The following is a 16,353-nucleotide window of genomic DNA, read 5'->3' as shown; positions in this document are numbered from 1 at the left end:
GGCGTAGGTGTGGTTTCAGAAGTGGAGGGACACAATATACATATATATATGCTATTTATTTCCTGCATGTATATACATTAAATCAAACCAGCAAATAACAAATGATGTGAAATTGGTTATTGTGCTTTCCATAATAATGGTAGAATAACAAAACATGGAAATGCTGTGTAAGCCTCTATGTTGTTAATGCACTGACTCTACTTAAAATCAAGTTTAGTGTCCTTTATAGATACCTGATGCTTTGATAGATAGTTTGCATCTGTACTAGAAAGAGCTATGACCTTTACTGTCTTATCTCTGATGTTCACTACTAGTTTCTTTTAAGGAAAATATTAACTGTAAATAAAAAAATTAACCATGATGGCAGTGTTTATTCAGCCCTGAGTAGTGTCTGCAGGTAGTCATTTCAGGCTGCATACAGCACCAACAAACTTTACCTATAGTCATGGCAAAAAAAGTCCACTCAGTGCTGGCTGCACTACTTTCTGCTGCTTGTTAAGTTCATTGTTTTGAGCGCACAGTAATAACTGAAGGAGACAATAAGAGAACAATGTTCAGAGAGACTCAAGTAAGAAAATCAACCTGAAACAATTAAAGTGATGGGGACAAAACACTACGCCCTTGCATTTAAGGCAAGGCAGTTTTATTTATAAAGCATGTTTCATACACAGAGGCAGATTCAAGGTGCTGTACAGAGGAGTTAAAACAACACAATACAAAGTTAAGACTAATAAGTCTTCTCAGAATAGCCATAAAAAGTGGAACATTATACTGAGGCTACATGGGGTCACAGAAAAAATGAACTGTGGCATCTCTAGTTGAGAGAAATGAAACTATATGCTTAGAAGTCAGATCCAGCACAAATTCAGATAATTGTATTTAAAGCACAGACAGACAGGCTATGTAGAAAGTGGGGGAGGTGAAGGTTCTTCTACAGTTTCATTTCTCCTGTCAAGAACCACTGAATTTGATGGATTTACTGTTTATCAAAAATGATAGACCCTGGAGCAGAGTGTTTCTGCGGGGGCGGGCTTCTCTGGTTACTGTACAAAAACACAACAACTTTATTCACTATTTCTGGTGAAACTGGACCATATATTATGGAGAAAGTATTTTGTGGTTTGCCCTCTGTCCTCTGGCTGCTCTGCCTCAACGCTCGGTGATTTACGGAGTTTTCCGATGAACAGATAATACCACCATACCTCAATTAGTTCTAATAGTACATCCATGTTAAGGCGCTGATACGGCGCTATTGGTCCAGGAGGCAGCACTGCCCCGCCCCCTCAGGTGAGTTGTCACGAGCTGATGATATAAAGTAACCACGTGTCTCCTCATCCTCCATATCCGGAAACGTTAACGTAGGAGAACAGTTCGTCTGTTCAGGTGATAGTTAAGTCGTTCAGGTAACGTAAAGTGGGACAGTTCGCCTACATGTAAGTAACGAAAACCTACGATTTGTGTTGTGTTTTTAATTGTGATCAACTGCGGTACATTTAGCCTAACTGTTAATTGTTTAAACATGACTGACGCACATATTAATCCAACGTCCAGAAAATTGATTCAAACCGGCCCAAAGTTTTTAAATTCGGTTCCTGCACTTGCTTATTGTACTTCTGGTTAGACATAAACTGCATTTCGTTGTCTTCTAGCCTACGTGTACATGTGTAATGACAATAAAGTTGAATCTAATCTAACTTATTGAACTTCCATCTGAACCTGGAAAACCTCCTCCAAGATTTGAACTTCAGAGTTCTTAACAACTCCTTGACAAGGCAACACATTAAGCAAGCGAGAAGAACGTAGAGACTTTCTAAGTTTTTACTTTGTTTTAACGCTTCTTTGTCGATATTTGTTTGGATAGATGATGCAATCAGTTTCTCCACAGAAGGAAGTTTGTGGCTGCTGAGTTTTTATAAATTGCGCAACAAGGAAATACATACAGGTACAACAGCGGTGATTTAGGTCCCTTTAACTATACAACGAACATATTCAGTATTTCAGAATCTGATGACTTTGTTGTCTAAAAACTCCCAGAAACAGGAGTGAGGACATGACCTTGATGTCCACAGTGCAGCCATGTGACCATCAGTGGAGTTGTGTTTCGTTTTCTTCTTCTCTGTTGCAACAAATCTTCATTAGTTAGTTCCTCTTTTGACCTGAACACCATCAACAATAACAACACTGTCAGTACAGATGATGCCAACCATTGATGTGCATGTTGTGTCTTTGGTGTTCATGGGAAGTTGATTAGAGCGTCTTTTAAAAACATGAGTTTGAGGATTAAAGAGTTGAACCAAGATGAAGTGAAAATATGTAAACAACATTGTTTCTTTTCCAGGTCCGCGTCTCTCTGATGCAATGCACCCAACAAGTTGCTCTTCAGGAAAACTGCATCCTCCCTCGCTCCTCCTCGTCCATGCACTGTTGGAGAAGCTCATGGTTCCTGGGAACAGCTGACAGAGAATACACCTATAGCACAAACACGTGAACAGGTGCTTTGTTACTTTAAAACTTAGACTGCCAACTGCAATAAATTTCCACTGAGATTATATGAAACAAAGCGCTGCACTCTGATGTTAACAGGTGCTTCAGTAGCTCACAGTATGCACAGCATAACAATTAGCACATAAACACAACATTGGTTGTAATTGCATCATAAGCACGAGTTAACACATTTTATTTTTATTAATTATTTATAGCCACGTGTGTAGTTAAACATTATCCGAGGAGTGAAATTATACAGTTGCCTTTAAGCAGACTGAACAAATTAGTCATGATAACATACTACACAAAGACAAAGTGTGAGAACTGAAATATATCAGTTGTGGTAATTACATGAATAATTGTTGAGCCTTAATATTGTTTTTTTTTTTTTACTTATACTTAATAGTCTGTCACTTGATCTGCCAGAACGTGGGATATAATACTGAGAAAATATTCAACCACTTGAATTTTAAGAGAATAAAAAAATATTTTAGAGTGCTTTTATTCTGACTTATAAAAGATTTTGTGCCAATTATACAGCCGAAATGCAGACTTCTAAAACACCGAGATGCTCTTCTGTGGCCTTTAATTTCATTTTTGACTGATGTGTAAACATTACAAACCTTAAAGGAAGATCTTATTCATGATGAGGATTAATTTTAGTACATTCAGGATACAAGTGATTTACCAATCTGTCCTGTTTTTAATAAAATAAAATCCAACACTTCTTCCTCTAATAAAACTGTCTCCTCTCTGACAGGGAAAAGATGATCTGGATCCTTCTGCTCGCCGGCCTGACCTCCTCCATCTGTGGTTAGTAGGGCTGCAACTAACAATTATTTTCATTCAGATTATTTTCTTGATGATTTGAATAATCGAATAATCTATGAAATGTTTAAAAAAAGTGACGTCCTTAAAGTGCTTGTTTTGTTCGACCAACAATCCAAAGCCAGAAATTATTTCATTCACTTTTATATATTATGAAGACAAACTGCTAATCTGCAGCAAATATTTAACAATATTCATTACATGAAATCAGGTACCGCCATCGCCCAAGTGCATTTGCTGCAAGTTTATAAAGTGCAAGACACGAAGAAGTCAGCAACTTCCTGGTCACACAAATCGGACACATTAAATATCAAAATCAAATTCAGTCCATGGCCCGTTTTTTCATTTCCTATTTTTTTTTTTTTTTTACTTGAGCAAAAAAATCGAAAGCACAAAAAACAAGCCGTTATTTCTTTTTTTTGTGTTGGATTCATAAATGAATAAAGAAATAGTTATATTTTCCGATTTTGGATTCCCTGTTGAATATGAAAAGAACGAATAATACACGGATTCTAAAGCACTGCATTAGTTCAGACTGAACGCTCAAGTGGCAGAATCATCTTTACTGCTCAGATATATCAAGCAGAGCCTCTTCTGGCATGTTGAATTTTAAAATAATTTCCCATAAACAGTCAGTTCCTAGATACAACTGTTTCCCACTGAAGTGAGGTAAAGGTTGATGTCTAACTCTGCATAATTTCTTTTGTGTGCCTCTCTTTCCCCTCTCTCTCGTCTACAGGGGCGTTTGTTGTGAAAAGGACCTTCTATCAGGCAGAGGAGGACGATAACATCACCATCAGATGGGACAGTCGCACCAAAACGGACATGTCTTCCACCAACCTGGTTTGTTTTCTCCAGTCAGAGCCTCTGAAGCGTTTGTACGAACTTGTTAACAGCGTTGAGGTCCCAGAGTCTCAGCACCAGCAGTTTGCAGGACGGGTGCAGTGTGACAAAGACGCCCTCAGAGAAGGACGAATCAGACTTCATCTGTCCAGAGTCACGACTGATGATTCTGGACATTACTGGTGTGATCTGGCTGCTAATTATGACAAGATCATGAGACGATGGGTGCTAGAGACCACTGGTAAGCTGACTCAGCAGAACGTATGAGAACTTATTGTCCATATCGAGTTCTTTGGTTAAAAGGAAAACTGTCTGTGTCCTACTGCAGTACTACTGTAGATTGGAAATGTTACTGTAATACTAATACAGATTTACCCCATAGAACGTTTTGTATTGAACGTGGCCCAGACCAATGATGGAGAGAACAGTGACACACCAAAGCCTGAACTGGCACCTACTAAAGGTAGGTCAACATGGTGAGCTGTGAGCATGATTACTCATTAAGTAACAATGTAGAAATAATGCATCAAATTTACATTATTATTAATATTTATTGTTATTATTATTATTATTATTATTATTTGATGCTCAAATCTGATTTCAAGGCAAAAATGCATTTTCACAGCTGCTTCTTTTTCACATTCTTCTTTTAACCACATTAAAGAAGAATTCATGTTTATTACAACTTGGGTCTTATTTTTGTAGTTTTTGTCCATCAGTCTACCAGTTTTAACAACATTGTACTCAACAAGTTAAATGCTGAGATCTGGGAACACGGGAACGTCGCTAAAAGACGTTAGAATGGGCAACAAACAGGAGCAGTCAGACCATCAGATAGGCTGGAAACAAAGCCACCAGTTTAGCCAGATTATCTAAACCTCTTTATTTGGAGGTATAACGCAAAAGTTGGTAATGATCCCTCATTGCACAGGAAAAGTGTGAGAAAACAACTCCGGTAAGTGTGGTGGGTCAAAATGTAACCAGGAAGTGGGTCTGTAAACTGTAATGGATGTTTACAACAACGACAGTTTGTGTTTAAAAAACAAAACAAAACAAAAGATCCGATGTTTCCTAAACCGGAATTATTCTTTAACCACTGTAGTATGCATTATAATGCAGCTCTGGCAAAAATACATCTACATATTACTTGTGACAGATTGACTTTCTCAACCAATTTTCAAATCTCTGCAAACTCATTTAATAGTACTGACTGGTGGAGCTTTTTACTACGCTGCATTTATTTTACAGCTACATTTACTAGTTACTTGTCAGATAAAGATTTTACATAAAAACACAGGATAAGATGATTAAGTTGTGGTACCTTGTCATGTTTCAGATGTCTGTGAGGTATCCGTTCCATTAAAGAGACATTTTCCCTCTAACCTTCTCAGATTATTAATTTAAATAACTGTTTGAGGCCCAAATGTCAAATTATCCAGTATTTAATGAAACAAAGCAAAGATTAGAGAAAAAAAAAAATACAATTTTCACATTCACAAATTCACACATCCTATGTGAAGAGAATATTTACCTGTATTTTTTTTACTGCAAAAAAATAAAAATTAAAGCATTTGCCCTTAATTTCCAACCTTCCCTCAGTTGTTGTAATGTTTTTGGTGTTGTGTCTTCATGCAGGTGCAGAACATCCATCAGGAAGCCCAGAATGGAAAGCTCCAGTATCACTGGTAGCTGTAGTTTTTGTAGCTCTAGTTTGGGCAAATTGGACACATCTGGCAGAATGTGTTTGTGGAGATCAACAACGAAAACGTATGTCTGCTTTTCTTATTTGTTTTAATGAAAAGGTGTGTGTTTTTGATTTGTTTTTGCCAATTCTTCATCTGCACTTCCTGTTGTATCATGTCAACCATACAGATCAAGACCAGGATGGATGCTACATCGAGCTCCCGATTGAGTTCGAGAACAAGGAGGAGTTATTTACCAAGTGAGCTGATTCAACTGGACTTACGTCCCCATCCTAAACTGCTGCAGTGAGTGGACATTTGGCAGCACGGACAGTCTTCTGTCTGTCGATTGCTGCTACGATAGTTTGGTTTCTTAGTGGTTGTAAATACTTTCACCCCTAATTCCATTTTCCTCCTAAGTGACGTGTTCTGTCTGTCTATCAAGTTCCTCCGCTCCATTTCACTACTATTGACAGCGCCACACCTATAATCGCAACAATAATACAGAATCACCTTGAAATATTTGCCTAACTACTTATAAAATGTGATGTACATACAAGTCAATTAAGTTACTGCAAGTCTCTGCAAGTTGATTCTCATACTGCACTGAAACAAGCTTGTGCTCCATACTAGCACTTCTGAACGTTTTAGCCAAGTTACTATTAATCACACATATTTTATTGCTTATTATTATTATTATTATTATTATTTTATTTTATTAAGTATGCTGTAATTGTATAGACATGATTTTTTACATATTCTACTGTATTTATTTCATATATTTAATACAGAATATTTTAAGTACTTTAGGGCATTTGTATGCCTGTATTACAGACAGTAGAGAGGTTAAAGGAAATGAGAGAGCTGCAACCTGACTCCAATAGGGGGTGTTTGGGGTTTGTGGTTGGTGTCTTAAACCCTAAACTAAGAGAATACCCCAGGATATTTTTTATAAAAGCGATTTACTTCCTTCCATGCAGCTGCTTGAAATTTGAGACTGTGCACCACAGTTCCAGCCCCCACCTCTGACCATGATATTTGGGTGTTCCCTGTAAACCTGGTTCTGTCCAAGGTTTTGGCCTCTTAAAGGAAGTTTTTCCTTGCCACTGTCGCCAAATGCTTGCTCATGGTGAGATTTGTTGGGTCTCTGTAATTAATACTATAAAGAGTACAGTCTAGACCTGCTCTATAGGAAAAGCGCATTGATATCTTCTGTTATGAATTGGCGCTATATAAATAAAATTGAATTGTAAACAGGGTTGCAACACAAAAAATTGTGACGATTGATGTTGATGGGCTGTCAGATTTGTTGAAATCCACAGGGGGCACAAACCTGCAGGGCTTAGCTGCAGAACCCTTAAATTCCTCATCTGAAGCTTTCATTTACTTTGTGTGTGTATTATTTTTGTTATTTCTGCTTTTTAAATTGTCTCTAAAACTACAGTAAATGTTTTTAGTATTCTGCAAAGCACTTTTTAACTCTGTGAAGCACTTAGTAACTTTGCTTTCAAACATAAAATATCACACTATTCTATATTTTTATTTATTCTACAATATGAAAGAATAGTATGCCTTACTATGTTACTGTTTTAAGTTTTGAAACATGGATGGATTGTGTTTTTATCAGTGCGTTTTATCACAATCCCTCTTTTTTTTTTTTTTTTTTTTTTTTTGTCAAACTCATGACATTCCCATCGTCATTAGAAGCTCATCTCGGTCAAACATATGGTTTATGGCTGTGAGGTTTCTCTGCTACCTTTACACTTGCATGCTGCCATAGCAATCTATGCTGACAGTCCCATGGGAAGAGAGGACGGAAGAAACCTTTTGAGCAAAAGCTCTCAAAATACACTGGTAGAGGAATGCACTGACAACAGATGGAAGGTGAAGTGCCTACTAGTGGAAGTTGGGGCAAGAGGTTTTCCAGGCCAATCACGATGGAGGGCACCTCATATTCTTGAGAGTTAAAGGAGCACAAACGAAGGAAGAAGATCTGACATGGCTGGAGGCTGAGACAGTATTGTTGTGGCTGACGATAGAGGAGCAGTGGTTAAGCTAATCTGGCTCAGATCGGGCCTGATAACCCGAGTGGAGCACCTTTGGAGAGTGTAGTGAGAAGCTCCAAAACACTCTAGAGGTACCTCATCTGAGAATGAGCCAGGAGCAGCCTGACTGTATATAGGTAAAAACTACAGTGGGATATTCTTATTGTGAGAGTAGAACATGTCTGCAGCACCCTTTTTGTTGGAGGTTATCCCAGTAATTGGCCACCAGCTGTTTCGACATAACCCCAATGACATAACCCCTGCTTCGTCTTGGAGTGCAGTCTTAGAGCCCGGGCTTGCATAACATCCAGGTCTGCTAGCATAGATTTTGCTGCTGATCCGTATACGATACTTCCGTCTTGATCTTATTAAGGCTACATAAATATATTTCAGAGATGCAACATCAGATCCCCATTCCAATCCTTATCATTTTCTTAACTATGTGTTCAACATTTCTCCCTCTTTTCCACACAGCCCTGTCATCTGCAAACAGTGTTCTTCCCATATCCATTGGAATATTTACAAACATATCATTTATCATAATGGAAAATAAAGTTGGACTTACTACACTTCCCTAAGGCATCCTGTTTTCTACAACACACTGGCTTGATAACTCTGGCCCTATCTTCACCTGAATAGGTGAAGGTTTTCCTTGCCTCCATCGCCAAGTGCTCATGGTGGGAATTGTTGGGTCTCTGTTAATAAAGAGTAAGGGCATGGCCTGCTCTATATGAAAAGTGCAATGAGATAACTTCTGTTATGAATTGCCACTATATAAATAACATTTTATTGAATTGAATTATGTTCTGTGTGTAGCATGAAGGGACTACAAACTTTCATTCCATTATACAACCTTGTGTTGCAAAATGATAAATAAATTACTTTGTACCTTGTTAACATTGTCATTGTAAGCATGTTTGCATTCTGACATTAGCATTTGGTTATTGGGCGTACCAAAAATACAGTCTCATGCATTTCTGAAAAGCAATGTTCAAAGAAATCTCTTATTCCTCTTTTACATGATGATCAGGTTTTAAGGTCACGGTTGTAACAAAAATTCACCCTGTGGAGATATTGGTCATATATAAACATCATATTAAAAGTGACAACATGTACAGCTGCTCTTTTTCTTCATCCCAGCAGGAAACAAGACTCATTGCTCTGATAAGGGACGATCAGAAGCTCTTTTCTTTGCTTCAGCTCGAGCTGCAGGAAGAGGAGAACAGAGAGCATTTTAGAGGAGCCATCATTTAAATTAATAATTGTCATATGTCCAAGAATTTAAATCCAGATAAGCATCCAGGGCTTAATACCACTGAGGACACATCCTCTGGTACCTTAAAATTTGACTAAAAAGTCTACCCCAGATTTACAGACATGGCAGTGTAGAAAAAGGCTTTGACACAACATTTAGACCGTAGTGTAGAGCGATAAAGTTTTGACAAAAAAAATTGACTAATATGTGAATTTTTGTCATTTGTTTAAATACTATAAAACTTTTACAGACTTTGGTTGGCGGCAAGTCATACATTTCGTCAGTGGGAGTTCCTGTGATCATTTCCAAAATCCTGGCTAAAGCCCTGTAGAAAAATCTCTCTTCTCCTTGCTGTCTAGCATATCCATTGTTTTGTTCGCTGAGATTCTCCCCAGCATGTGGTCAAGTCCCAGCTTTTCCACACCTGTCAGCCATCTCAATGTGCTGTAATATACCTTAAGGTTCAGGTGGGGGGTGTCAGTGTTCAGTGAATATTTAGCTTTGTTCTTTGACCACACTGAAGTGTCCCCCCAAAAAAGACTACACAACATGCCTAGTATTGGTAAACAGCCAATCTTGAGCAAAGTTTTGAACACAAATGCAGACACAAGAAGCTACACTTAAAAATATGTGTAAAGCTTTGGTGTGTTCCTGTTTTTTTTCCTGTGTTTATTGGGATAAGAATTACTGTTGTCATACAGTATGTGCATCAAGCTGCACCTTTAAAGACTTTCCCCACACATCCATCCATCCGTTTTATAAACAGATTATCCTGTTTTCTGAGAAACTTGAAGGAGCTTTTCTTTTTGATTCCTGTAAAACTACTTTAAGTGTGAGTTTTCTCTGACCTGCTGAGGTGTCCTTGAGCAAGACACTGATTACATCCCGACGAATAAGAGATTATTGGTATCAAAAATATAATGAAACTTATGGGACTGGCAAACATCACCAACTTCAGTTCATACCTATTGAATAAAACATATAAATGTGTGTATCAGTGAAGTGATGCCCCTTTTACTATTTGTAAAAATACAATACATTTATATTTATGTCAAATAAAAAATGGAGCTGCTAACACATACTGTACATTTTGTTAAGATGTGGTTAACGTTTTGTTTAAGGTTGCATTTATTTTAACATTTATGATTTCCAAATGTTAGATGTAGATGTTAGATATAGATGTTCCCCCTACCTTTAGCCCACTTTCTGTATACATTCACACACACTATAAGCATGACAGTGTAGAGGACAATCAGCAGGATGGTACACACCAGCCTGGGCACAGACATGAGAAGAGGAGGAGGATCATCTCTGACTGCTAGGAAGAAAAAAACAAACAAAACAACAAAATACAAAATTGGTTAAATAGATAATTCAACCACCACTAGTTCTGTTTTCATCCAAATACAAGTTAAGCTTATAAGAACTGTAGTGCCACCAATTGCCAACTGTGTGATGTCTGAATCAAATAAACAGCAGGCCTTGATGAAATTATCTGTAAAACATTTTTATGCCAAAAAGTTCATAGATGTATTTAAATATGTTTCATTGTGTTATTTCGCCCCCTGGTGCCAAAGCTTTAAATCACTTGTGCCTACATGGCTCTAATGGGAAGTTTGTACTTGTCATCTCAGTTACTTAGTACTTTTTATCAGCTAAAAGAAAGAGTGGTAAAGTAACGGATTCCTGAAAAGGAGAAGAGAGGATATTTCCCAAAAATACTGCCAGATATCAGTAACCAACTATTCTCCACTGGTGCAGACTGGCATAGCATACGACAGGAAAGCCTTTCATATCAGGTGATTAAACACAACAAATATAAACGTAACACAACGTTGTGACCAAACACGTAACTCTGGGTTGAATGCATTAGCTTTTTTTACATATATATCAACACCATGTCTCCTCCACCTGCTGCACTCAGAGCTGCTGGACCTCCACTGTGGTTTGTGTATATTTTGTTTGTCTTATTATGTCACTCCATCTCCATTTTATTCCCCAAGAAGCTCAATTCATGACTCCTTGACATTAATAATTTAATTCTGTGTGTGTGTGTGTGTCTGCTGCCTCTCAAAAAGAAATCCTCGAGAGCAGGCCAGTTAGCTCAGATGGTTAGTGTGTGGTGGTTCAACCCCCATACTTTTTTTGAGTTTGACTCCCGTACTGGACAGTGAAAGTCTGTAGCTGTTGCAACATGTAAGCAAAACTTCTGTGATCTGCCTGCTGATGTCAACGTAAGCAATCAATACATCTCTCCATTCCCTGCTACATATCACATCACCAAACTTTTAACTGCAGTCCTGAATAAAACACATGTAAAATCACCCAACTTGCATTAGAGAAATGGATTCTTGAATGGTGTCATTGTAGTAGAAGGCTACCAATAAAATTTCATTAATAAAATCTTCAACTCTCTCATAAATAAGTGTGCCTTTTTGGCCCAAGGTTAGCACTCGCCTACTTATCAGATAAACCACAGCACTACTGAGGTGTCAAAAAGGAAAGGTCTGTGTGACCACGTGGCCTAATGGACAAGGCGTCTGACTTCGGATCAGAAGATTAAGGGTTCGAGTCCCTTCGTGGTTGAAAGTGATTTGAGGAACTAGCTGTAGTCTGATATGAAGAAACTTCTTACTGTTACTTACAATGGTGTTTATTCAAAATGTATGTTTCACTTGTATTACTAAAGCTAAGCACAGAATACCATCCTCACCTCTAACAGCCAGCCAGCTCTGTAGTGACTCTCCCTTCGTTGGGTGTTCACACTTGTAGAAACCTGCGTCAGACATGGAAACAGTCAAGAAGCTCATGTTTCCTGCAGGTTCAGTCCCAATGAAAACATCACCTTTGTAGAACTTTGCAGGGAAATCGGAAGTGGGTTTTCTGTGGTTTTCTTCTTTGTAGGAACAGAGAAGTGTTACGTTATCGCCTCCTGTCACAGGAAGAGCAGGGCTCTGCAGTATCACAACACCATCTAAAAACAAACCATGCTGTCATTGTTCTTATGAACTCCATTTTAATCTTTAGATTGTTCAGGTAAATAACAAATAAATCATTTCTGTTCCTTGTCAAAAATGCACAGCATAAAGTCAGCATCAAATACAAATAGATAAAAGCTCCATGCACATTTGGAGTTACCAGTCACGGTGATGTTAACGGTGTTGCTGCGCTCCCCGTGCTCAGACTCGCACCAGTACACTCCAGTGTCTGCTGGATAGGCATCCTCAATGGTGCAGGAGGACTCATGTGGTATCCCCCAGCCGGAGCTGCATGGTTCAGAAGTCTGAGAGGAGGTGTTTCTCTTGAATGTCCAGCCACAAGAGTATCCCGCCACTGCACAGGTCAGAGTGATGGAGTCATACCAGAAGAACTGAGATCTGTTGGGATAGATGTTCAGTGCGGCTGAAAAATATGAAAACAAATGTAAAACCATCAGATTATATTTTGTACAGATAGCATCGCTCTTTGAGGCAAATGTGTTTGATCTGCTGCTGTTGCTGCAACCCACTCAACCATCTGAGCACCAGTTGCACAGATCAAGAAGCACTAAGCCGAATCTTCCCTGGCCAACATCTTTGAGAACTTCCAGTTGTGCACAAAGTACACATTACTATATTGCTAATGTTGAGATCATCATAGATTAGTTTCTCTTCAAAACTTTCTGCAATTGTTGTTGCCATTTGTTTAGAGTTTGCTGCTGACATAACTGCATTTTTGAGAACATGCACAATGTTAATTTAGTTAAAAGCAAGCATATCATGGGCGTTGTTACAAAAAATATTTTAAACGCAATCAAAACTACAAAACACACAACTACAATTATGTGTGACAAAATAATCTAAGCTTGAGACACTTACCAGCTTTAACTGCATCTCACAGTCTTCATAAATAAGCTGTTTCGGGTTTCATCACATGAACTAAGTTTGCATTTTGGTCACATGATAACAAGTGAGCTAAAGGTTGAAAGCTCCAAAAGCTAGCAAGTGGACCTTTGAGTTTTGATTATTTGGTCACACATACTGTTCCCAAAAATCAAGAAAAAACTTACATGCCAAAATACATATTAAGTTTATTTTAAGTGACTGGAAATCTGATTTGCCTGCAATTATCTTACCAGTAGTTGCAGTAACTACCAACAGAACTTTAGCAAGAATACTTGAAACTTCATAGGGGATAGCAAGATTAATATAGCAATATAATATGGTTTTATGATGAGAGTATCTTGCAAAATCTTGCAATTATTAAATTATTGTGGTTAGTTTTTCTTGGGATCAGGTCACCAGCTTGTTTGCTGTCTATTGTTGCTGCTATCAAGTCATCAACGTAAGTATCAGCAGGTCGTAAAAGTTCCCTATACTACGTTGTAATTGGCTGTTGAATTCATCTTTTTGCAAAAAGCACAAATCATTTCAACATAATGCAGCTAAATTGCCCACAGTTTCTCAATTTAACACATCACTGCTGGATTTGGCCCTGTTTGGCTCCCTCTCTGTCACTAAAATCAGTCCAAAAGGTTTCAGCAGAATTTGAATGGCTCTTATTACATCCAGAGTCCAGACTTTGCTTTAATATAACACTTTTAAACTTTACTCCTTAGTATATCATTACAATATGAATGAATTATTCTTATTCTTAACTACATGTTGTTGGTATGTTTGAATGCAATGGTCAGGAACAGAGCAAGGGAAACTGAAATAAGAGAACTGTTATCGCAAATCAGGATGTATGCATAGCTGTAAAAGTCCCTAAACCAGATACAAAGGTGATTGGAACACACAATTGCTACATTACAGAAACAGAAAAATGGAGGAAACTAACTGCAAACTATGAATTTTAGAAACAATCAAATAGACATTTTCAGTACCACAAGCAAAATCTGCCATAAGTTGACTGATTGAATGGAGCTGATTGGATCCTATTCTTCAAATCACAACTGCATTTACATTACATTTGAAAGAAAAGATGTTTTTAAAGGGTGAGAACAGGTGAGAAAAATAGAGCAGGAGGCAATATTGTTTTAAGAAGTTAAATTTCTTACAGAGCATTAGGCAGAGTGAGGTGATCTCCATCCTGTCTCAATGTCTTCTTTAAAGCCAGTAGTCAGCCCACATCCTGACTTCAAATGAAATCACCAAAAACAAAACTAAAACCAGCAGAAGTGAAGATGAGCCATTGCTGTGTCCTCCAAAGCAGATTTTTACAGTGCAAATAATTACATTCATTCCTAAAATTTCAAATGTTTCACTGTGTATGAATTTATAACGGCCAAATCACAAGTTTCAAACTATTCTAATCACATAATTACATTTAGATTGTGTCACATTTCAATTCATTTTTAATGTCAGAGGGTTACTGAGGGTTATGTCCAGTGCCTGCAGACATGCAGTAAGTTTGTCAGTAATGTAGACAGGTGGGAAAGAACCATTATAGATATATTGTAAGACCGATTCTGACTGCAATTTTAAATGTAAGATAAATATTTTATACAGAATGTTTTATACTGCAGTAGATTATGAAGAGAGTTGTTATTGTAATGGGAAAATGTTCTATGATTTGATTTACATTTATTTTCACACATTTTTTTTTTTGGTGTTCACACATGACCAATGTTCATGTGTTGCTTTCTGATCATGAATTCATTGTTTCTTTGATTAAAATGAAACCGCAAGAAATGAACATATTCTGACCTTTGGCAAAACACATCTAGGATCTAAAGCTTTCAGTTTGTTCGGGTCTTTGGTTAGCTTGTAAATGTACAGCTCAAATAAACAGTATAATAAATGCACTCTATCACATCTAGACAATGTGTCTGTAAACTGTGGTGGGAATTCATAGTAAATACATAATAATATCACTTTTATTCATGTGCATGAGATTCTTAATCAGAACCCTGTGTGATTCAGCATATTAATGACCGTGCAGCTCTCCTCAGAGCAGGGATGTCCAAAGTCTTGTGTGCAGATGAACAAAAAAAAAAACTGCCAGCGCTGTGGCTATGTCTAAAATCTCCCTGAAGACAAATGCTTTGCAGTTTGCCAAGCCTTGTTGCTCTCAAGCAGAACATAACAAGAGGAGGGGAAAACCCCGTGATAGCCAATAGCAACTGGGGAGGAAGAGGTGTGCGCTCAGAATCTGCTGTGATTGGTGTGTGGGATTCCAGGCCCTTTGAAATTGTGTCTAAACATATATTTTAAATACTATCTGCCTATTGTCTGGGCCCCTATTTTCAAGCTTCAGATAGCTTATCAGGGTGTCCCATTTCACACATGTCCATTATGTCTTATATGACTGTACTTGTATTTTAACTTTTTTGTAAATAAACTGAAACTGAACAAAATGACAACACATACTGAAAAATAGAAGTATTGGAGAATAATTTCCACTATAGTTTTGATTTTGTTCGTAAATATTTTTTTGGCTACATTACAAAGAAGACATGTTGTACGTTTAGCTTTTTCTGCGTTGACAACACAGCAAAAAATCTGGTCACGCCTATTTCAAATGCAATTTACAGACCATAGAATAGGAGTGAACACAAAAGGAAAATAGCTATCGAGAGCTAAGATATTAAAGATTTGAATAAAACAAGTTTGTATTGTTAAGATTTATATGTGTGTGTGTGTGTGTATATATATATATATAGACTGTATATATTTATCAACAAATCATGAAGTGGGCTTACTTGGAACACCCTTGGAGATATTTGAGATATTTATATATTTTGATAAATTAAACAATAAAAACATTAGAAATTAGTATTAAATTAATTACTGACACTTCAAATGAGATATTAGACAGTGATGACTAGGGAGCTTGTCCCTCATGTGAAATAACAAGTGACTGACAGCTGCCTTGTCTTTCTCATCCTGTACTGAACTGTTTGATTAATTTTGTAATGTTTAATTTTACATAGCTATAGTACCATAAGTGTTTCTTTCTGCATTAGTTAGAAAAAAATGTTTTCATATAGGGGCATATCAAAAAGCATATACACAGAAACTTAAAACAGTTTACTTTGTCAGCAAGCATAACACAGGACACCAAAAGGTTAAACAGGTTATGTTAAGGCAGGAAAAAGCTAAAAAACTAGCATTGTTCAAAATCACAATTAAAGGCAGGCAGATTCAGGCAAAACGAGGCTTACCTAGTCTGTTGCAGGCCACATTTTGCCTCAAAAACCGACATCCATGGAAAGGTTTGGTCTCATCTTGAACCG

General features: G+C 37.5%; 2 protein-coding genes and 1 non-coding gene across 9 annotated transcripts; 2 read left to right on the top strand and 1 right to left on the bottom strand.

The window, feature by feature from the left end:
- Positions 1 to 1,291: 1,291 nt before the first annotated feature.
- On the top strand, positions 1,292 to 8,455 carry LOC122869701. Of its 3 annotated transcripts, XM_044182937.1 has the most exons (8): positions 1,292 to 1,433; positions 2,339 to 2,492; positions 3,245 to 3,297; positions 4,052 to 4,396; positions 4,538 to 4,618; positions 5,791 to 5,922; positions 6,028 to 6,143; positions 8,357 to 8,455. In XM_044182937.1, the coding sequence occupies exons 3-7, from the start codon at positions 3,252 to 3,254 to the stop codon at positions 6,099 to 6,101; spliced, it is 678 nt and encodes a 225-aa protein (XP_044038872.1). In that variant the 5' UTR covers positions 1,292 to 1,433; positions 2,339 to 2,492; positions 3,245 to 3,251; the 3' UTR covers positions 6,102 to 6,143; positions 8,357 to 8,455. The 3 variants fall into 3 exon arrangements, with proteins under 3 accessions (XP_044038872.1, XP_044038871.1, XP_044038873.1); XM_044182936.1 differs by having other exon boundaries at positions 6,028 to 8,455; XM_044182938.1 differs by having other exon boundaries at positions 4,538 to 4,631; positions 6,028 to 8,455.
- Positions 7,476 to 14,353, bottom strand: LOC122869697 (Fc receptor-like protein 5). Of its 5 annotated transcripts, none has more exons than XM_044182932.1 (5): positions 14,176 to 14,353; positions 12,276 to 12,539; positions 11,851 to 11,913; positions 10,330 to 10,455; positions 7,476 to 9,088 (listed from the first exon to the last, which is right to left on the bottom strand). In XM_044182932.1, the coding sequence occupies exons 1-5, from the start codon at positions 14,204 to 14,206 to the stop codon at positions 9,036 to 9,038; spliced, it is 537 nt and encodes a 178-aa protein (XP_044038867.1). In that variant the 5' UTR covers positions 14,207 to 14,353; the 3' UTR covers positions 7,476 to 9,035. The 5 variants fall into 5 exon arrangements, with proteins under 5 accessions (XP_044038867.1, XP_044038863.1, XP_044038864.1 ...); XM_044182928.1 differs by having other exon boundaries at positions 11,851 to 12,111; positions 12,264 to 12,539; positions 14,176 to 14,352; XM_044182929.1 differs by having other exon boundaries at positions 10,330 to 10,452; positions 11,851 to 12,111; positions 12,264 to 12,539; positions 14,176 to 14,349.
- On the top strand, positions 11,651 to 11,723 carry trnar-ucg. The gene has a single exon. It is a non-coding gene; the product is annotated as a tRNA-Arg (tRNA).
- Positions 14,354 to 16,353: the final 2,000 nt, after the last annotated feature.

Source organism: Siniperca chuatsi, linkage group LG22 (genome assembly GCF_020085105.1).
Source record: "Siniperca chuatsi isolate FFG_IHB_CAS linkage group LG22, ASM2008510v1, whole genome shotgun sequence".
NCBI lineage: Eukaryota > Metazoa > Chordata > Actinopteri > Centrarchiformes > Sinipercidae > Siniperca > Siniperca chuatsi.
The sequence above is the reverse complement of the archived record's forward strand: the minus strand, read 5'-3'. Positions and strand labels throughout refer to the sequence as shown.